The following is a 21,332-nucleotide window of genomic DNA, read 5'->3' as shown; positions in this document are numbered from 1 at the left end:
TCTCGGTCGATGTTTAGTCGAGCAACTAAATGAGACTTAATAAATCGTCAATTACATGCGCTTACTTGTGTTATCGCGTCTACATATTATATTCATTCGGTCACTCGTACGATAGTATAGATGTGCCGAAAAACGTAAATAAGAGTGCACGTAAAATCGAAAATAGAAAGCTTGCAGCTCCTATATGGTAGGAAAACACATGCGAAATAAATTTGAATGCAGATAGAGAGAGAGAGAAAGACAAAGAGAAAGGAAAGTGGATTCTTTTTTGCCTACAAAAGCGACTATGCTAACCCAAAAGGCTTAATACTCGGACAAAGTTGGTCGTCGTCAAGTATCATTTCGATTACCGATCACCTGAGACTGGCACTTCCGGACGCAGACGAGTTCAAAGCAGTTTGGAAACTTTGTACCATACACCATACCGCATTGCCATATTCGTCCTTTCAACGGACTTACTCCTTTATTGCTAGACGTAATATTAACTCAACGAGAGTACAACTTTCTTTACTTTCCTTCTATCCGCAAACTTGACAAGAAAATAAAAACACAAAAGAGCGTTGCATAAGAGACTCGTTTCTCCGCAAAAGCTAGTCTCTAAAAGTCTTCTTATTCTTTTTCTTCTAATTCTCTTTTTTTCCTATTTGGAAAAAAGTGTGTTTCATCTTTGAAAATTGTAAAAGGAAAAATATTAATAAAAAACCGATCAATTGACTCATCGGAAGGTCAGTAGCCTCGACAAAAATAAGACACAACGATTAGACCGAGTATTAACAAATTAAGGGATGAACATTTGCAAAAGTAAAAAATCCATGTGCAACTACGTGTATACGCATTCATTCGGCAATCACGCCGATCGATCGATGTCCACCGAGTTGATTCGCTTCAATGCCCATGATAAAAAAAAAAGGAAAAAAGTGATACGTCTAATTTACTAATTTTCCCTCGATACAATCAAAAAATTAGTCACGGTCGCATTCCCATTTTTAAATAAGTACGAAACAAGCACGATTTTGCTTAAACATTTGAATTAACGATCAAACTTCCTTTGCAAATAATTTTAATTACCGTTCTTCGTGGCAATGTAATGAGCAAAAGCAGATACATTAATTGATAATGATTTTTTTCTTTTCTCTATGTATCTTAAATAGATATTTGAGGAAATATAGCAAAAGATATGTATTTACTGCAGAGGGTGCATTAATGACAATATCTTTGTCAATATCTCAGTCATTTGGAGATCCGGTCGAATGTGATCTGGAATTAGATGAAGGAAAGGACCGTCGCACGAATTTCTCCGCTTATCGTTCGTGCGACGATCGAAAATCCTCCGGTGTTACTAAAAATAACAATTCATCCTTCGGTCGTAGGAATACAAAAATTAATCTTTCTCCGCTTTGTTTATCAACAAATTTATATCGCATAAACGTCTAGGTCGTCTTTCAACAGGAAGAGAGAAAATAAAAACTGCGCGACATCCTTTCGTCCGCGCATGCAAATAATATTCTAATATACTTTATTATATAAGACTACATTATAAGAACTGAAAATTGGAAAAATTCGCAATGTTTCCAAGAACGGAAGAGAAAGCTCGTTTATTAATCAATAATGTCGTTGTTATCTGTTAAGATAAACAACACAATAGGAACTTGTTTATAAGAAAGGATGCGTTTGTAAAGCTAAAAGTATAAAAAGAAATGAGCTTACGATTCGTAGGTAATAAGTCTAATTGGAGAGGTACTCCTTCTCTCCTCGTCTGTTATTTCCAAGCTCCAGGATTCGCAGAGTTTCGCGCTCGTCGAAGATCGCAAGGCGATCTTTGACGAGTTACGATTCTGCTTTTTCTTCTTTCTTTCTTTTATCTGTTTCCTTAGAAACGATGACACTTTCTTTCTCTTAAGAGGTTTCACGTACGTTCCTCGTAGACGCCAAGACACAAGATATCAATTTGTATAATAAACAACGTTGTATAGTAAACAACGGTAAAAAAGATATGCGCACGTATACACAAAATAAAGGAACTCCTCGCTTCGCGTATAACACTTTATTGGGTCGACGAAAGACCACGTTTGTAATAAATAACCGACGAGACGTCTATGTATTTACGAATATGTTTTAATATATACATATATAAACGTATAGAAGACGTAAGAAAGAAGAAAAGTTCATACGTCCGACCGGCTCTAAGTCTCGCACGATTCTGAGAACGCGCGTTCCTTCGTTTCCTAGCGTGTAAGCGCGCCGACTTTGCGCGCGCACTTAAGCCCACGATGTCCCCTCGACCAATCATCGAGTCCGTTCAGGACCGATTTCTTCAATTCCGATCCAAGAGTAATAGTTACGATACTCTTGCCACAACTGTCTTTCTTTTTCATTACGACACAAACAATATCTATCTATGAACATAAAAAAAAACGAAAAACAAACGACTAAAACTCAATTGTAAAAATGTAGGTTTGTAATTTGAAAAAGCTGTTCATTGACGCATTAAAATTCCATGCACGTAACTTCTGTTCAACAAACATTTTCGTTTACGTCGCTTCCCTTTATTCTGTCGCCGTCTCTCTTAGCGTTGCAATGCTGCATGCGCTAGGGTAGCAGCGTGTCCGAAGCTATCCATAATTCACACCGCGAACGTCGACGAATGATAAAGTGACATTGTTATAAATTTATCTAAAGTTCCAACGAAAGGGATTCCACGTAACAAGATTCTCTAATCGAGTTAATTTGTAGTTACCGAAGGAGAGGCTTGATTGGTTTTATAGAAAAAAAGAATTATTACAGAAAAAACGAAAACTGTATGTGTGCACTTATCCAGAATCTACGATCGAACACATCAATACGATGTGCGATTTTTTTCAACAAAAAATAAATTTCCTTGTTTGCGACAAATTTACAATGAAAATACGTGAAACGAATATCTGAACTTCGGTTTTTATTTCTGTTTTTTTATTAAGTATTCATAGAAGGTATCAAGGAATAAACTCGAACTCGTGCACGGACCTTCGTAATGGAATAAAATTCTATCTAATCGACCGTAAAATTTCTTTCGGGCCGTTTCGCGTTCCTGAACAAATTTCGGAAAAGAGATTAGACATTAAATATATAACAGATGTTCGATCTAAGAATATGTTTCTGTGCTACAGGATATTGCGTTTAGTCTAGTCTCGAACAATTGGTCGATACATTTAAAAAATATTATTGTCAACATGTGAGACTTCTACGTGAATCAATTTACGTTAGGACAGCTAAACCTTAATTGTACTTGTTGCTTTCGGGGTCAGGTTCGTACCGGCTCTGAATTTGGATTCTTGCCAAGACATTGACAAACATCCGTGTTCGTCGTTTCTGCTTCTAAAAGAACTTTTTCTCTCATCCGTCTACTACTATTTTATTCTCTTAATATAAAACATTATCCGAAAAAATATTAAGAAGTATGTTGTAGGTTTAGCAATAAGATATATCAAAACAGTACTGGTTACCTGTTTCATCTTACGAATATTAGCTAAAATGACTTGTACTTTCTCACGTTACTCGAGAACTTGTCCTATAGAAAATAAGTGAACTGCCGAATGGAAGCAAATTGAAGGCAATGAATGCCATTACTTCGAATTAATGATACGAATTGTGCATACAGAATGCCGATATTGAGTAGAGTGCACTACGCTTAAACTAACAAAAACAACATTCATCGTGTCTCTTTCGAGCAAACGAGCCAAAAGCAATAAATTCTATCGCAGCTGCGATATTATACGCAAAGGTATCGATAATTTCGCTCCACCTAGTAATTCCCGTGTTTGTCATTCTACAAACTTCTTTTCCAACGTCTTATGAATGATTCTTTATAAATGATCTTGATCGTAGATCAAACGAAGGATCAGAATATAATATCAATCACTTTTTCTCTTCGTTTTCGTTCGTTCGTTATCTTTCTTTTTGCTTTTATTTACTTCTCGACCAGTTCAACGTTTTTCTTTAAATTTAAGGAAAGCGCGGGCGTGCGCCAGCAAGAGAGAAAATGAAAGAAAAAGAGAGAGAAAGGAAGCGCCATCCTCCTCTATTGATCGTCGGTGGCCATCCAAGATGGCGCCGAGAGTGGCGTTCGCGCTCAGTCTGATCTTCGTCATCGGACACTTTAAGGAAGGGCAAGCATCCCTAACCAAGACTTTCACGTTTCCAGAGTACCCCTACAAAGAGACTACCAAGAACGTAAGTCCCTCTTATCGTACGTCTATTTCCGCCTTTTAGATATCCTGCAGAACACTGATACAGGTTATAGCAGTGGCAACTATCACTTAAAAGGTGACGCTTTTACGACGCTGCATGGCCGGTAAAGGTACATATATATGTATATATACAGGGAGAGAGAGAGAAAGAGAAAAAGGGGGAGGGAAAAACTTTACGCTAATCCACAGCTTGCAGCTCCTCCTATTAGATATGTCGAATCTTTCTATCTTGACGTGTAATCCTTAAAGAAATAATCCTTCGGCTAAATGTAGCGTTTGTCTGGTTTTTCCGCGTACTCGTAGATTATCTTTAACGTAGAAAATATATGATAGAATGAATGACGCTTTTTTTCGTAGGAATTCCTCTTCCGACAATTCGAACAAGCTTGCGAAGAGAGCGGCGCTTGTAAAATGTTATCGCAACAAGCGAGCAGTGTCGCCAAAACACGATGCATCCGGGAGTGCGTTTCACCTTCTTGCTATAAAGAAATTTATTTGTTCGATCAGGTATTCATCACTAAATTCAATTCCATTACTATTAACATAACATAATATCATAGACGTAAAGAAAAAAAAGTCATATCTGTAAAAAATATTTCTTCAAAGTACCTTCTCATTCATTTTAGCTGGAGGAGGGAGAAATCGACGTCAGGTTAAATTCTTTTAAGGGCTGTTTTATGCAACGTAACGGACGTCCGCGCAAATAAATAAGTCATGCCTTTCGACCTGTTGAAACGTCGATGTATTTATTGCTAACTACTATCTTGGGAAAGTCAACCTTCGTTCTGCTTACGTTAACGACGAATAAGTGGATATTGGAGAAGAAGATCCAGCTAAACGATAAAAAAAACGTCTTACGCACATCTTTGACGACGACATTTAGATTCGACATTAGATAATCTTTTTCTACTTTTTGTATGCACAAATAACTGTAATACCAATAGAATATTGCACAGCATATTAAAAAAAAAAATTAAAAACCTCACCTTCCTCGCATCCAAAGATACGAGTAGACGAAATCTTGTAATTTTTGAAGAAGGATAACTAAACAAACATAATGAAATAAAAATTGTAACGATTTAGTAATAATGTGAATGTTATATTAAAAATATATACAGGCGATACGATCTCACCGCATGATACAATTTCGAGGACGCTTCGTCCTCGTCTTTGGATTGGAGAAAATTCACATATTCCGATAATTGTTCCATAGTTTCATCGAAAGGTGATTTAAACAAGGATCTTGTGTTAGCCGGCACTTCGTCGTCGCCATATATCTTTCGAAATCGAAGCCAAGTGTTGACGAATTGAAGAAAATATGAAGATAAAGATCGAGATTTTGCTATTCCAATGACGAGATCGTAATTACTAATTGCTGTACATAGATAATACATCAGCGTCTCTATTTTGACGTGGCAAAATTGGAGAACATCAACTAGACATTGATAAACAATTTCTCTTTCCGCTGAAGTACTCTACCATGAAAATGATCAAAGGGTCAAATTGACTGATCTATTCTTTATGATTTTCGTTTGCAATACCTTTACGCTAGCTCACCTTTGAGTGAATAACATGAAGCATCTCATAAATATCTAGGATCGTTACCATTTCATCTCTACCTGCTGCGTTAAAGGAAACATCTTCCAATGTTACAACCATTCCTGAATTGTTTTGGTTCAACAGCTCGTGTAAAAATTCAAGAGCATTCGGACAAACGAGTTGAGACTTTTGACAAATCCATAAAAGAACGCGTAAATGATTCATTTCGATCGTTATAGGTCTATCGCACTGTAAAGAAAAAATCTCTCTTATGTTTCTTTTCTTAATCCTAAAATATTCTTTTTGTTTTGCAGTAGTTAATTATTATTTATCATTGTTTTTTCTTACCTCGATCGAAGATAGCGATTGAAAGTGAATAATGAAAGTCAGGAATTTCAAAGAAATCGCAGATAACGTTAACTCGTTTTCAGAAAACGCATAATCATGTAATTTCTCCAATAATCTTGTCTCATTTACGTATTTTGAAAGAACTGTCAAACGTAAATGTTTTCTTTTAATTAGTCTTTATTTAAGTATTATATATTCCAATACCATTCTGTTTTACAATTAGCTAAATTCATTTGGTGCAACTCACTTTTGAAGTAATTGTGTTCCATAGAAGCAACAAGTATGGCATACGTCTGCTTTAAAAGTAACTTTTGGAAACATGCATCTACATCTTCAGTTAATATCATTTTGATGAGAGCATCCGCGCACACCTTTATCGTATTTTTTGGTAAATTACGGGGTTCCGACATATTTGATAATTCGAGCACTGCTTTAATATGCTCAACTATAAATAATGTTGTAATATTTTAATATGTACTGTACGACAATAGTTTTTAAAGAAAGTATAAACTGAATGTTAAAATTGAATACTTCGATTTGGACCGTCGGATAATAAGACATTTGGTAACATGTTCCAAACTATATCAGCGATCTCGTCGCAATTGCTAGTCTGCATCGATTGATGTATTCCTTTAACAGCTAAGCTAACTACCTCACCGAGGCCATTTTGTACTGTAATCTATGTTTAAAAGGATATTTATAGTGAGCGAGATATGAAATGTAGATGTAAAGAGATGCAACTGTTTAAGATTCATTAAATAATATAATGGAAGGAGACGTTGCATGTACCAATAAACAATGTTTAACGATGCTGTGACAATCGAGCTTCAAAAGAGGTAAAACATCCCCATCGGATTCTATTAGCCACATATTTATTACTTTGCATCGCAAGTCGTTTGTTATCTCTGGGCATTTTAGACAAAAATGTAGAAGCTCAATGTGATGGGTGTAATATTGGCTTAATTCCAAATATTGTAAAGCCATTGTTAATTTTTTCATCGCATTTTCGTATTCACAATTTTCTCCTGGTGATGAGTGGGACAAAAACGAAACCTAAACAATAAATCTTTTAATAATAAAAAAAGACCAAACCTCGCTTCGAATAGAGTTTTTATCTTCCCGGTAGAAAGAAATAAGCTCACAGCAAATAAAAACCATAATGGCTTTAGAATTGGTACAGTTATCGATCCAAGATCTTCTAAATCTAACAATCTTTTTATCAGAGATTCGAACGTAATCATATCAAGTCTGAAAAAAACAAACGATAACCGGTCTTCAAAAATGGTTTTTTACACAAAAGAAAATAACAACAAAAATAACTCACTCCCTGGTGGCATGATAATGATAATAAAAGGAAATCATTAAAGCTGTGTTACGATCATCGGAAATTGCAACTATATCGGTCCACTGCTCAACATTGTTCGGTAGAGAAACAAGTCCATCGAACATCTTACTTGAAAATACATTGACGCCTTCGGGTAATTTGTCGATCGATAAAGAATTTTCTGCTAAAGTGATTAATGTCCGCGTCAATAGGATGCATATATTTCGTCGTTGATGTAATCTGAAGAGTTTTATTATCGAATAAAAAAAAAGCATTAAATATTTACAAGGAAGTAAACACTTTTAATTAATTCTATTAGACTTACGGAAGCTGCGCGCTAAGACGTAAGAAATATTTAAGATAACCGTTTGCTACTAAATGATTAGCTATATCCTTTTGTTTGAAATCTCTTATATTATACATGTAGCTCAAACAGGAAACAAAACTAGCGTAACATTTAAGAGAATTCTCTTGATCAAAAGATACGTTCTATTCGTCAGTAAACACAAAATATACGTTTATTTAACACATAACTTTTTAATTAAGCTCATATTTAATGTTTTTGCCTTACTTTAACATACGGCATAATGGTATAAATGACGATTGCATAAATAGACTTTGCGAGAGATACTTTTCCCTGCATCGGAGTCATATTACCACCCTCGTCAACATCCGTCAAATGATCTTTGTCGCAAAATCTACAAGATATACATATTTATATTCCGTCCTAAGCAGTTAAAGTTGAAATTTACCTAATGCTGGTAGCACAAAGACAGCATAAAGCGACAATAGCGTTCTTCTTCGAATAGCATTCATACTCTTGTTCGTAATCATGTTCCACAATATCTTTCATCGATTTAATCGACTCGATGCAAACATCGAGAATCAATCTCCTATTTTCGTTTTCGTTCTCGTCCAACGTTACGGATTCGAGTATGGTATTTAAAATATCGATAATCATAAACCTTAATACACGGGATAAGCATTTTTGACTCAAGTTATTAAGAAAAGAAAACATTTGATTGATAGTGCATACGCTATCGACTTCAATCCCTATCTTTCTCGCGCTGAAAATATAGAAAATATTTTCGAGTTCTTTTCTATTAAGATGCTTTTCTAATAAGATACATAGATATTTACGTACTTGAATAATATATTACGAATAGCAGAAAGAAGCTTTTCCAAAGGACATATTTGTATATCGGTGGACATTTCGATGTAATGCGCAAGATGAAACAAAGAACTCACTGCTTCCACAGCGACTTGATTTTCATAAAACTTTGGATATTCGCTTACTAAAGCCAAGCATTCAAAAGCTGAACTATAAAATATCGACAAAAGTAATAATATATCGATCATTTAGTTAATTTTAAAATAAAAAAAACTACTTTGTAAGTATTTTACGTTAGAAGTGGTTCTCGAAAAGTCTTTAAAATATCGCACAGAGTCGAGATTATATCAAATTTAATAAGCTTCGTGAAAATATTGCTCCGAATGTCGGGGACTTGAGTTTTTAAAAGTTTCGCTAGTTGTTCAAGAGCAGACATTTGCGATTTCTCGTTCGGAAACGTTAAATTCTCTTTTATTTGTGGCAACAAATGATCCAGATTTTCAGGCTTCAATACAAATAATTCTTCCATTTTCGATTTTTGCGCTGTCACATTACGTATACATATTATTAATTATTCTACATACATAATCATAATTAAAAGAATATTTTTTAAGTATTTTACATACCTGTTTACATACCTGTGAACGAAATGCGAAAGTGTTACAATATTATTACGTATAGATGACGCTACTTAATTTATACCGAACAAGCACCGATCTCTGCAAAGTTTCTCATATAAAATGCCACGAAAAATATACTTACGAATCTTTCGAAGCAGATACAAACTCGATCCTATAATAATCACGAAAAATCCTAACACTATTACTACTGTTCTATTCAAAAATAGCTTATTTAATCAATAATATTGTTAATAAAAGTATATTATAATTAAATGTGTATGTTACGATAGATACATTTAACCTATTACTTCATTTTTTCTCTAATAAAAAAATATACTCGATCGGAATAGTATATTTATTTCCAAGTTTAACTTTATATCATTATATGTTTATGACAATTTAATTTAAGATAATTTAACTTTTAATTAAGATGGCATTAGAAAAACTGCTCTACTAAAAGTTCTCGATGATACTAATACATTAATCGTACACGCAAAGAAGCTGATTGGTTCTCCAAAAAATTTCAAATTACAAATTTTCGCGCAAAATTTAAATATAGGTAAAGTTTTTCTACGAAAATTTCTCGACCTAAATAATCGTCGAAATAAATGTTTGAACTATTATTTAGAAACAAAGTAAAAATGATTCTTATCATTGTTTGGTTAGATATTTGCGCATTTATTACACGTGACAATTATTATAGAGCGTGACACAAACGTGTTTCAAATGAAAACTGTAAAATCGATAAAAATACAAAAGATTTGATGGCATAAACATCGATTTAAAAAAAAAAATGATCGAAGAACTTTCATTATCGTTCCATTTAATAATATCTAGTTAGTATTAATAATATTAGCAGTAATATATTTTCTGCATATGTATAATATTGCATAAAATATCACATATTACATCCAAATATAAATAAGAGATAGCGTATATAAAGTGCATCGACTTTTTATATTTTGTTCTCTTCTTGTTCTAAAAGGTGCAAAATATTTTTGACAATATATAAAGTAAATATATGAAAATATCTTAAATTTCTCTATCCTGATATTGTTACTAAATATTAGTTGTCGTGTACACATTGGACATTATAATAATTACGACAATAATTTACGATTAAGAAACTGGATGCAAGAATGGTAATGCGAAATTTATGTATTAAATTTCCATAAATACATTCTTTATAACTAAAAAGGCAAATATTTAAAAAGATTATAGAGATTCGTGTTTTATAAAGGTGATTCTAAAAAACAAATCGATATAAATTACACTTTTGTAGAAAAAATATATTTGTAGTCTAAATGTTAGGTATGCTCGAGCGACAATCAACACTGTGTTTCAGTCTTTCGTATGATTAGGAGATCATTTGTTCATCCTATTTATTTTAAATGATTGTAAACAATTCTAAATGAAATATAAATACAACGTACATGTACCATTTTTGCAAGCAGTCTTGCAAGTCGAATAATATTAGGAAATTAATACTATTTATATATAATTTCCATCTTTGTCATCGATAGCGTATGTAAATAAAAGAGATATATTCATTTCTTAAATCTGTAATATACTTCATATTAAATATTATTTGAAAATATTATTTTAAAGCAAATCATTTTGCCAAATAAATTTCCAATTCTTAGCTGTAATATAAATATATGTCAAGATAGGTCACTGCTTCTTCTATCCTAACAACTTTACTATTATCGTGCAGAAAATGATAGTATTGAGTGAAATATAACGAATTGAAAATATTCATATTTTTGGATCGTAAATAAAAACATATATCACATATATATATAGCACTGACCTATACGATAGAGAGAATTCCTCATATAAAAAAAAAAGAAATATTTATTTTATTTCTATAAGTTATGATTTCTCTTATACTATAATTTATGTTTGTAGCGCGATATGATAAAGAATTATTAAATATATTTAAATATATTATTCATTCGCGCGTAAAGAGAAAGAGATCGAACATTTTAATCGATATATAGTATACACAAGAATGTCTTGCATTGGATGGATAAAAGAAGAAGAAAAAGTTTCATTTTATTTTGTAGGTTTGGTAGTTTTTCTTTTCCATCTTCATAAAGTGTCCTCTTACTTTCATTAGAAAAAGTCTTATTAAACGAGGCATGTTAAATTATTATTACAAATAATATAACAAATAATAATTAATTATTTATAAATATTTTGTTCTTCTGAAATAATTACCTATATAGTAGATCGTGTACTCAAACACGTGCAATCTCATATAATTTCCTTAAAATACTTTCATCTTAAATCAATCGTACTTAAATCAATAAGTACACGAAGATATGATGTGTATGTATATAAAACTCGAAGTCAAATGAGCAACAAATAAATGTCAACTTAATTTTTTTGTAAATATTTAAAAATTATGCTTCTTAAGTACTTCTACTATTATATATAATACTACTATTATATATGTAATAGTTACTACACTTTTTGTATGAGTTAATCTTTGCATTGCTTTCCTTTAAATAATAAAAATATAACAAAAAATGCATAAAATTTGCAAAATTATAACATATTAACTAATACACATGTTCAATTGTACTCCAACGAAATTGTTTCTGGAAAGGTTTTTCTAAAATATTTGTCGGATAATTAGTATTTTTCTGAAGGAATGTTATCATTAATATGTATTTTCCATTGCCACTTGTATATATGATATTTTGGAAAACAGTATCATTACATTTTCTGCTTGTGCATACACAATACATATGCATTTACACGTTGTATATCTATATATACACACATTGAAGTTTTTTCAGTATATATATATATATATATATCGAAAGAGAGAGAAAGAGAAATGATGTATGCGCGGATACACAAGCACACATTCGATACAATCATATGTGTCATATTTACCTTATATGTATTTACATGTATTAAATATTTGTGTCACGGTCATATATCCCAGTTACACAGTATATAAGTAGGCATCTAACTTCTTTTTTGTATTTGGAGGCGAAGTAAACGGAGAAAACCAAGCAATAGAAAATCTGCCAAAAACGGCCTGGATGGATTTCCATCTGCTATTACGAACCCATCGTGCTTCCTCTTTTTTAAGTTGTTCTATACCCTAGAACAAATTGAACAAATTACTAAATAGTAAAGCCATTGATAATATGTGTACGTACTTACAGTTTCATCATTCCAAATAGCTTGTAGCTGCGATCCCAACATTATGGCTGTAAAAATGGCAAATAAAAGTGCTTCAAATGCTAGAAATAGTAAAAGAACGACAGTAGCGGGAGGACTAAATGTCGAGCATTCTCTCCATTCTTGCCTTACACACGTTGTAAATTGTTGTATACACAAAAGAAGAGACTGCAGTGATATACCTGCTATGTAAAACTGAAAATTTATCATATATTTCTCATTTTTTTGACCTCGTCTTACAGCATACTTCATTTCTAAACAAGAAAAATGACTTACGGTAAACAATACAAAATATTTTTGATTATTTTCACCGACACAGTTATTGACCCATGGACAATGATGATCCATTTTTCTAATACATCTAAAATTATATCCATTATTTCTATATATCCATATATACATCTCCTAAAACCTAGCTAGTACTTGAGTAAAATTAGTATTTATATTAATTTACCTTTGACAAACTGAACAATGATGAGCTCTATCCGGCTTTATGGAACAACACTTTGGACATTTAAAGATAACCTGACCTTCTTGGAATCCCATTTGTTGTATCATCTTTTTCGTAGCATTACCCTTTGGTACGGCACCCTACATAATACTTCATTATTATCAGGTTATATCGTAAACAGATCTTCTTACTTACTGGATCTGTAAACATTGTCCTTAAATGAGAAGCAAATGCCAAAAATGCTAAGGATTGAAACACTGCCATATTTAGGCCTGAATATAAAGTATTTATAGAAGGGATAAGAATAACAGCCATAACTACAAATTCCGCATAAATGATTAGCAACCATGTTAGAACCGCGCATATAATTCCGCAAATATCCTATGATAGAAAAATGTCAATAATATGATTAATTAATATTGTTAATAGAAAGGTTGATATACTCTTCAAAAGATAATACCTTAATGCACCAAAACTTTCCACCGCAACACTTATTATGTATACCTTTCTCCCTATGGAAGGCTACGTAATCATAAACCATAATTGAAAAGTTCGTTAAAGCGGCAAACTTCGTTCCACTTGTAAGAAAGTACCGATATAATATTTGAATGTAGAAGAAAAAGCCATAACTGCGAAGAAAGGATAAACATTGGTATATCTTATGGCAGCACGCATACGCTTAATAACGTTAAAGTTATTTAAAAATGCATAACAATAAGAAGCAATTTAATGGCAATTATTGCAATCTAACCTAACAAATGAATGTCATCATTGCTTGAAAACTTCTCTAAAGATCCGAAAGGAAATGGATGCTTTGATTTTATCCCTCATTCTTTTTCTACGCGTTTACCTTATGGTAGCAATAAATTAATGATAATGATCACTATCGTTTTTCTTTCACCGTTATAAACGCCATCAACCACTTATTAGTAAAATACATGTAATACAAGACGAAGGATCAAACATTTGATAATACTCCATTTTATTTCTAAATCAAGAGTCACCTAGCGCTTGAGAAAAGAAAACTTACACGCCGAACGATTGAAGCGCCATTTGATACGTATTCAAAAGCGCGCTACTTTCAAACCAAGAGAAATAAAGTGATTTAGAGTAGCAACATTTTATAATACAATATTTTTTGTATTTTAATTTTTTCTATTAGATAATTAGAGCACGAGCAAATTATATAATAAATGTAAGATGAAATTATGTAAACAAATAATAATAACGTCGTGTCAATATGACGAATATAAAAGGAGAATGACCTGCCGGTCGGTAGATATATTGATTTATTTGTAATGAAATTTCTTGACCAAAGGGCAATATTTTGCAATATCTCTTGCAATATCTTGACCAAAAGGCAGTTAAAGTTCTTGCCCTGAATCACGCATGTTTCCGCAAATGAATGCTTTGAAAGGTAAGGATCAAGCAACGCTGGAATCGAGAGGATGCATGACGTAAGAGACACGCATTACCTTTCGAGCCAATATTCATATATGAAAGTGCACATCGCACGCAGACAAATTCAACTTTTTTATTCTAACTGTGAACATTCTATTAAAATTTAGGCAAGTTACGAAAACGACATTATTATTTCTTTTGTTTTCCTAATAATAAGAGAAAATTTAAATTTATATCTTTGTTTAAAAGTTATTTTTCTCGATAAAATAAAAAATCTAAGCGTTAACATTAACAATCCTTTTAAAAACAATTTCAAAAAATGAAAATATGTTGCGAACGACCAATGTCTATCGATGGAACGTAAAAGAATTGATGGATTCGTGCTGGATCGAGTACATAAATGCGTGAGTAAATGAAGGAGAAACAGAGAGGAAGAAAGAGAAAGAGAGAGAATCAATGATTACGTAAGACGAAAGTAATTCTCTGGAGAAGAGTGAAGAAGGACGTTAAAGATGTGGTGGCGAAGAAGGAAGATGAGGAGGAGAAGGGCATATGTGCAGAACTAAGGCAATGTCATCGAACTTACATAATATGTTTATATGTACGTGTGTCGTCTTACTTGAATTTCTACCTACCTTACTACTACCTATGGTCCGATGCAACGTGCATCTGGGTCATATAGTTTTACTCTCGCCGAAAAGATGCTGAAGACATTTTTTTTCTCTCTTTCCCGCAACTCGTAGTATATCCAAAGAAATTATGTTTCCTTAAACATTACCTAATGTCCTTTTTTTTCCATCCGCACTAATGAGCTGTAATGTCTTTTTCTGGCATATAAAAGAGATCTTTTTAACGAAACAAGGAAAGTTTTTCTAAGAGGATGACTTAAGGCGCGGCGGCACTCGGACATTCTTTTCGCGAGGGATGGTACGAACGATGGCCAGGTGAGAGGTAGAAAGCGAGGAAGAAAGGTAAGAGGTACGAAGAAGACTCGGAAAGGAACGATCATCGAGAGACGGCAGTGCATCGGCTGCTTCGCAGTGGACGGACGATGTCGGTCCTACGAGACTTTTGAGACGCATGATAACGTCACGCAAAAATGCCGATCATCCAGCTTCTTCTATGTAAGTCTATCAATAATAGATCACATTCTTCGAGGTTCCTTTTTCTTTCTCAATAACATTTAAATTTCTTGCTAAAAATTTTTTTAACGAAACTTCATGCGCTTCGAGAGAAGATAAAACCCATATTTGTTCTTACATACATTCGCTTTGTCATCTTATTAATTTTCTAACAAATCGAAATCAAGATGATGGGCTTTATAAAATGAATACATAATATTCTATAGGTTTTATGCTTTTATTTTAATACTATAGCCTTACGCAACAACCTTTCACGAACGGTATTTGTTTCGAATACGAATCAATAACGAGCACGATAGTATGAGAAAGCAATCTTTCCATTATCTTCAATCGATTTGATTTCATTATAAATTAAAATCAATCCATGCAGAAACTTGTTATCACGCTATTTAGGGGGTATTTGGAAATAAATAAAAATAAAATATGAAAAATAAATTAACTTAGAAAACATAATAGACTTAGAAACATACTTTATTGTTGCATAACATTAAAAAGATGCATTTGGTAATGTAATGATCGTGATATATCGAAGAAGTTAAGTAAATTTTATTCTATGTGGAAGGCATATAAAATTCAAACGGTCTTACTGGTAACGAAGCGTGCATCATTCTTTCGGCACATTACTTTCTTTCTTCTAAAGAAAGGATTAAAATGTCCTCCCGGAAGGAGATCGTCTATACTTTGTTAGAGAAAATTTGTGCCTTGCGGTTGGGACATCGCAAATAGAGCTCCAGTACTTGGAAGTTATTAACGCTATTAATTTGAATCAGCGAAAGCGCTCTCTCATTTCTTTTTTTATTCACGCCTCAATGTGAAACAATATTTAGATTTACTTTTACAATTAGAGAGACTTCAAAATTATTCTAAAAGAAAAATTAAAGAATAGTGTAGTAATACAAAGAGAATTGAATTGCACATAGAAAGCAATCATAGAAATATTAACGAACGGATAGGTATATATATTTATGTAAAATGAAAGTATATTACTGCTTTTTATTAGAAAATATAATACATAGATTTCATTCATATTCCTTACAAATAGATCTCGTGACCGTAGTCTTGTGCAACGTTCACGGTAGTCTTGAGCATGAAGTCCCACGGAGAAGTTTCCTGTCGCGCAGAGCGATTGATGGCACTAGAGGAAGGTTCGACGATCGAATGATTAATTTTGAACGATTATAATACCGATGGAAAAATTCAAAACAATCAATTAATTAAACTTTAATGATTCGACAGAAAATATTTCGATCCCGAGGAAGAGGGTACCTTCGATAGCTATGGATCAGCCGGTGGCCAATATGATCGATATAAAGATAAACAAGGTAACGCGCAATCGGTATAAATTAATATCGCTAAAAATGACATTTGCTACTGATATCACGACTGATCTCGGGGTGCAAGTTGAATACTTTTACAAATATTCATATTTCTTTTTTTTCTTTCTATTTCTATTTTAGATCATAGTGACATCAGGATGAATGTCCCCGGTGAACCGGAGATCGATTATCCAGCTTACACTACATTACCGCAGACAGGTTTTTCGTGTGAAGGGCGTTCACGCGGTAAGTCGCTATATTTAAATATTATGGCTAGAAAGAATGACTAGAAAAATAGCATCGTGCTAATAATTATTGCTGAGTATCGCTTAAAAGTCTTTGTCACCTTTAGCATCATCGATGTCAAGGATGATATATACTTATACGTATATATACATTCGTTTCTAACGTAAGACGAATGACTACGACGATTCTCTTATGTTAAAGTATTTTCTTTGCTTTCGTAATAGGTCAGCATGTTTCAAACGTTCATATAAAGGTAGTATTAATGATGTACAATATAGCGAAAAAATGTGTGTAAAAAATTAAAATGCAGTAATAAAGTAACATATTATTGAATGTATTTTTCTTCAACAGGATATTATGCGGACGAAGTAGCTGGATGCCAAGTTTTTCACGTTTGTCACGACATCTTGGTTTCCTCGTTCTTGTGCCCGATTGGATCCATCTTTAGCCAAAAGCTTCTCACTTGCGATTGGTGGAGTAAAGTTGACTGCTCGACGACTCGCAAATTTATTGAAATAAATCACGATAATCACTATCAAGAAGACGACGACGAATTGATACGCAAAGCTTACGGTATGATGGGTCTGCAAACTGGAACGGATGTTGCCAGTGATGAATTAGTGGATCCTGATAGAGGAGGGAAGATCATCGATTACATTACGATCGATTCTACTAGAAATGATTTGCCAGTTTATCGCAATGATCTCTCACGGGAGAAAACTATTCCCAATCAGTTTTTTTCTACTTACGAAGAGCATTCAGAAAAAACAAATCCAATTTATCCTAATTCTTTCTATAGTAAAAATTATTTCAATCGACCGTATCAAGATTCGCCTATAATTCGTATCGAAAAAATTGGAGAAGAAAATTATCGAGAGAGAGAGCCAGGGAGATACGATTACCAGGACATTCGGGACAAATTAGGAAAACGGATAAATGAGTTTCAGCCGTCGTATGCACCAACCGTGCCGACTGTAACTACTACCACAAGGAAATTGTATTCGCCTACAATACCGACGACTAATAGACCTTCAACTTTAGTTTATAATAGGTTCGATCAAGACATCGAAAGTTCAGATCATCTTTACACACACAGCCAGGAATCTAAAAGCTTCTTCACGCTATCCACTCTTTCTAGTTTTAATAAGAATTCGAAAGGAAAGTACAATGATAGTAATTCGCAAAGCTACAAAAACTATAATGAAGATCAGGATCGCGATCATTTAAAGGACGAACCTTCGGATAGTTACGAAGTTGTTAAACGTATCGATTCAATCGATGAACGGCTTGAAGATTCATTCGTCGGAGAAGAATATATTGATGATATTGAAATAAAAGAAAGTATTGGCATTGGTCGAGCTTTTAATGGATCAAACAAATTCAGGATTCACGTGCAGGATTCAAAAGACAATGCGAAAGCTACGAATGAAGATAGTTCTTTGTCCCTACACTCAAATCGGAATAATTTAACCGAATCGATTGGAAGTAATATAGAATCGATGGTTCAGTGGCAAACTGATACGACCGATACTCTAAATTATGCAAGTATTTTAGAAAAAAGTACAACTCCTATGATCGAATATTTATCGCGATTCAAACTTGAAGGCAGTAATACAGAAATAGAAGAAGCATCGACTACTTTGTCGTACAAAGAGAATATAACTTCAACGGAAACAACGATACCATTAGATACGAAATTATATTCTACGGAAAATCCAGGTCTTTTTAGCAATGACGATTTCAAGAGTGAAACAATTATCGATTCGACTATTTTACAACCTGACATTATTTTAAAACCACCAGTTATTACCGAAGCGAAATTTCGAATAAATGTTCCAGATTATCCCTCTACTAAAACACCCATTTTTTATACGTCGTATCATACAATGTACTCAGAAGTGCAAAGTACTACACAAATCCCAATAGATGAACACTTAATTAATGAATCAACGAACGTATCGGTGCCTTGGTTCCAGCAAACTACTGATTTTCCGGCAACTGACATAGAATCTCCGTTCATTGGCTTCAATTTGAAGGATACCGTCGACGAGATCGTCACCCAAACTTCCAGATTTGATACACCTATCCAAAGCGGGAAAGAAGACGAAAAAATTCGAAGAAACTCGAGGCAACAGGAAGAAGCAAAATTTGTTAGCGAATTGATAGAACTTTCTGACGGAGACGATCGAACAAAAATTGCGGCAAATTTAAAATCTATATCAAATATAGAAGATGCGATCGAACTAAACAAGTCCCCATATCAAGTATCAGTGACCCTGAATAAAAAAAATGAATCGGTGCCAACCAAAGATGACTTGATTATTAGCTTAATAAAACAACACGAGAGAAACAATTCTCGTCCTGATAGATTAAGTCAAGTCGAAATTGTCGAATCTATCGAGGGGGTTACTGACAGTCGAAATAGCGATTTTCCGTATAACAATAATAATAATATACCTTTTTTCAAAGATACAATGAATTTATCGAGCAATCAAAAGGAAGTAGAAGACAATGCTGGTTCTGATAGATTAGGTCAAATCGAAATTGTCAAATCTATCGAGGGGGTTACTGACAGTCGAAATAGCGATTTTCCGTATAACGATAATAATAAAATACATTTTTTCAAAGATACAATGATTTTATCGAGCAATCAAAAGGAAATTGAAGGCAATGCTAGTACGAGTAACGTAAACACTTTAAGTCTTCTACAGTTAATGGCAGAATTACTTAAAATCGATCATATTCCTCGACCTTTCTCCTTGAATCATCTTCAAGAATCAAAATCAAATCTGGATTCTAATTGGGATCAAAGTGTATTACCTAGCACGACGATTAAATCCGTTGAATATAGGTTACCAAGAGAGAAAATTGTCGAGAGTGTCAATCCTAATAACGATAAAAAAAATATCATGCCACGACTAAGAGATATTTTGGAAGCAACTCCACGAAGTATTTCGAAAGATCGAGTCCTGGACGAATTGACCAACAATTTTGATGGACCGTTAAACAATGTAGAAAATCGTCGAGCAATTAGTCAGCTACCTCAAATACAGAGATCTCTAGATTTTGAGGAGTCTAAGGAATTTGATAACTCTTCGAAGACGTCATTTCGAAAAACGACCAATGCCACCGAATCTGTAAAAACCGTTGTGGAAACGGAGTTCCTTCCTTCGATAGGATTTTCTTTCGATACGAGCGAAGGTCGAAAAAAATACATCGATGCTATTCTTGGTGGTTTATTGGACGAATCGATTCACGAAAGTAACACAAACAAATCACTCAACGTGGAGATGATTGATAAATCATCTTACAACGACTCTCGATCTTCATCGGCTTAGATTTAATTACCTATACATTATTTTTTCAATTCTCCTACTCTCTTTCAAATGTGATATTCAATGGTATTCTTTATTTTTTATTCCTCTTCTTTTTTCTTTTTTAACATCAATTATTCTACACACACACATACACACACACAGAGATATATGTATATGTATATATATGTGGGATGAGAGTGCATGTGTATGTGAATTACTTAATTTGAATGTGCGTTTCGAAAAGAAAGAAAAGAATGTATTGGTGAGTAAGCTTCGATTATGAAAGGACGATAGTAAAAGAATAGCGAGCGATGAAAGAATATTTTTAGAAAGTTCCAGAGAGTATATCGAGGTGTATATGTGTGTGTGTGTGTGTGTGCGTGTTACTGCGAGAATTTTACTAATTTGTGAGATTTATTTTTCACTTTTATATCTATTAATTATCCCTTATTAAATTTAATCCTATATCTATATATATATATATTTTTAATATATGAATGTTTATAAACATAATTTCAAGATATTCGATAATAGTTCTACATTTGTACATAATTTATATTTGTATAATATAATCTATGTAGTTACGATGTAATAACATGTAATTACAAATAAAAATTTTGCATATTTACAAAAAAAAGGATTTCTATGTATACAATTTCATTCTCTATTTATAAAATTGATCCTATTCTATGAAAATGTAAGTTTGATCGATAACTCGCGCGCAAGAAACATAGTAACCGATAAGTCAACAAGAATTTGGTGAATTTCTTACTATTCTCTTCAAGATTATTTGTGTGTGCATCTACGGTACTTATGTATATATTTTAGCGTTAATTCCTGAAATTATTATTTAAACTACGAAATAACTGACTCAATAAACTGACCAATTAAAGTATGAAAGAAGGCAGAATTAAATACTTCAACTAGATAATATATGAATTCGTGAGAGACATGTAGTGAAGGTTTGAAATAGAAATTTAACCTCAAGTATAAGATAAATTTTCTTTAATTTCGTTTCAATATCAGCCCATACTGCAAAGTTGTAAGTCCGGAGACAGAAAATATGTTTCTTTATTTGAATGCTTTCTAAACG

At 33.1% G+C, this 21,332-nt stretch overlaps 5 protein-coding genes across 6 annotated transcripts in view; 2 read left to right on the top strand and 3 right to left on the bottom strand.

The window, feature by feature from the left end:
• The window catches only part of LOC122516025 (RNA binding protein fox-1 homolog 2), a 71,163-nt gene extending 68,937 nt beyond the window's left edge, over nucleotides 1-2,226 (bottom strand). For both annotated transcript variants that reach the window (XM_043633521.1, XM_043633522.1), the window contains exon 1: nucleotides 1,708-2,226. The gene's annotated coding sequence lies outside the window, so the exon portion shown is untranslated. The remainder of the gene's footprint in view (nucleotides 1-1,707) is intronic.
• Nucleotides 2,227-4,075: 1,849 nt separating this feature from the next.
• Nucleotides 4,076-5,538, top strand: LOC122516030. The gene is made up of 3 exons (XM_043633544.1): nucleotides 4,076-4,209; nucleotides 4,584-4,733; nucleotides 4,853-5,538. The coding sequence occupies exons 1-3, from the start codon at nucleotides 4,084-4,086 to the stop codon at nucleotides 4,931-4,933; spliced, it is 357 nt and encodes a 118-aa protein (XP_043489479.1). The 5' UTR covers nucleotides 4,076-4,083; the 3' UTR covers nucleotides 4,934-5,538.
• LOC122516128 lies at nucleotides 5,081-9,365 on the bottom strand. Its single transcript, XM_043633698.1, has 15 exons — nucleotides 8,842-9,365; nucleotides 8,582-8,758; nucleotides 8,190-8,402; nucleotides 8,009-8,135; nucleotides 7,763-7,926; nucleotides 7,438-7,677; nucleotides 7,256-7,361; nucleotides 6,903-7,166; nucleotides 6,642-6,792; nucleotides 6,405-6,558; nucleotides 6,093-6,276; nucleotides 5,784-6,014; nucleotides 5,360-5,701; nucleotides 5,208-5,270; nucleotides 5,081-5,155 (listed from the first exon to the last, which is right to left on the bottom strand). The coding sequence occupies exons 1-15, from the start codon at nucleotides 9,075-9,077 to the stop codon at nucleotides 5,081-5,083; spliced, it is 2,727 nt and encodes a 908-aa protein (XP_043489633.1). The 5' UTR covers nucleotides 9,078-9,365.
• A 2,457-nt stretch (nucleotides 9,366-11,822) lies between these two features.
• On the bottom strand, nucleotides 11,823-13,822 carry LOC122516019 (palmitoyltransferase ZDHHC3). Its single transcript, XM_043633498.1, has 7 exons — nucleotides 13,569-13,822; nucleotides 13,278-13,446; nucleotides 13,013-13,198; nucleotides 12,821-12,957; nucleotides 12,643-12,727; nucleotides 12,349-12,561; nucleotides 11,823-12,286 (listed from the first exon to the last, which is right to left on the bottom strand). Exons 2-7 carry the CDS (start codon nucleotides 13,356-13,358, stop codon nucleotides 12,125-12,127), a joined length of 864 nt encoding a protein of 287 aa, XP_043489433.1. The 5' UTR covers nucleotides 13,359-13,446; nucleotides 13,569-13,822; the 3' UTR covers nucleotides 11,823-12,124.
• Nucleotides 13,823-15,038: 1,216 nt separating this feature from the next.
• Nucleotides 15,039-20,681, top strand: LOC122516303. The gene is made up of 5 exons (XM_043633994.1): nucleotides 15,039-15,342; nucleotides 16,403-16,505; nucleotides 16,597-16,682; nucleotides 16,818-16,922; nucleotides 17,274-20,681. Exons 1-5 carry the CDS (start codon nucleotides 15,318-15,320, stop codon nucleotides 20,258-20,260), a joined length of 3,306 nt encoding a protein of 1,101 aa, XP_043489929.1. The 5' UTR covers nucleotides 15,039-15,317; the 3' UTR covers nucleotides 20,261-20,681.
• Nucleotides 20,682-21,332: the final 651 nt, after the last annotated feature.

The sequence above is a fragment of the Polistes fuscatus genome, unplaced genomic scaffold, assembly GCF_010416935.1.
Source record: "Polistes fuscatus isolate 324 unplaced genomic scaffold, CU_Pfus_HIC Scaffold2, whole genome shotgun sequence".
Classification (NCBI taxonomy): Eukaryota; Metazoa; Arthropoda; class Insecta; order Hymenoptera; family Vespidae; genus Polistes; species Polistes fuscatus.
Note: the sequence above shows the minus strand (reverse complement) of the source record. Positions and strands in the feature narration are given on the sequence as shown.

Excerpts from the sequence above, each read along its gene's own strand:
- LOC122516030 (XM_043633544.1), top strand. The coding sequence starts at position 4,084 with ATGGCGCCGAGAGTGGCGTTCGCGCTCAGTCTGATCTTCGTCATCGGA. Across the intron at positions 4,210-4,583 it reads ACAAAGAGACTACCAAGAAC|GAATTCCTCTTCCGACAATT; the intron begins GTAAGTCCCTCT and ends TTTTTTTCGTAG. Across the intron at positions 4,734-4,852 it reads AAATTTATTTGTTCGATCAG|CTGGAGGAGGGAGAAATCGA; the intron begins GTATTCATCACT and ends CATTCATTTTAG.
- LOC122516128 (XM_043633698.1), bottom strand. The coding sequence starts at position 9,077 with ATGGAAGAATTATTTGTATTGAAGCCTGAAAATCTGGATCATTTGTTG. Across the intron at positions 8,136-8,189 it reads CTTTGTGCTACCAGCATTAG|ATTTTGCGACAAAGATCATT; the intron begins GTAAATTTCAAC and ends TATATCTTGTAG. Across the intron at positions 7,362-7,437 it reads CATTATCATGCCACCAGGGA|ACTTGATATGATTACGTTCG; the intron begins GTGAGTTATTTT and ends TGTTTTTTTCAG.
- LOC122516019 (XM_043633498.1), bottom strand. The coding sequence starts at position 13,358 with ATGGTTTATGATTACGTAGCCTTCCATAGGGAGAAAGGTATACATAAT. Across the intron at positions 13,199-13,277 it reads GAAAGTTTTGGTGCATTAAG|GATATTTGCGGAATTATATG; the intron begins GTATTATCTTTT and ends TTTCTATCATAG. Across the intron at positions 12,287-12,348 it reads CTATTTGGAATGATGAAACT|GGTATAGAACAACTTAAAAA; the intron begins GTAAGTACGTAC and ends AATTTGTTCTAG.
- LOC122516303 (XM_043633994.1), top strand. The coding sequence starts at position 15,318 with ATGCCGATCATCCAGCTTCTTCTAT. Across the intron at positions 16,506-16,596 it reads ATTGATGGCACTAGAGGAAG|AAAATATTTCGATCCCGAGG; the intron begins GTTCGACGATCG and ends ATGATTCGACAG. Across the intron at positions 16,923-17,273 it reads GTGTGAAGGGCGTTCACGCG|GATATTATGCGGACGAAGTA; the intron begins GTAAGTCGCTAT and ends TTTCTTCAACAG.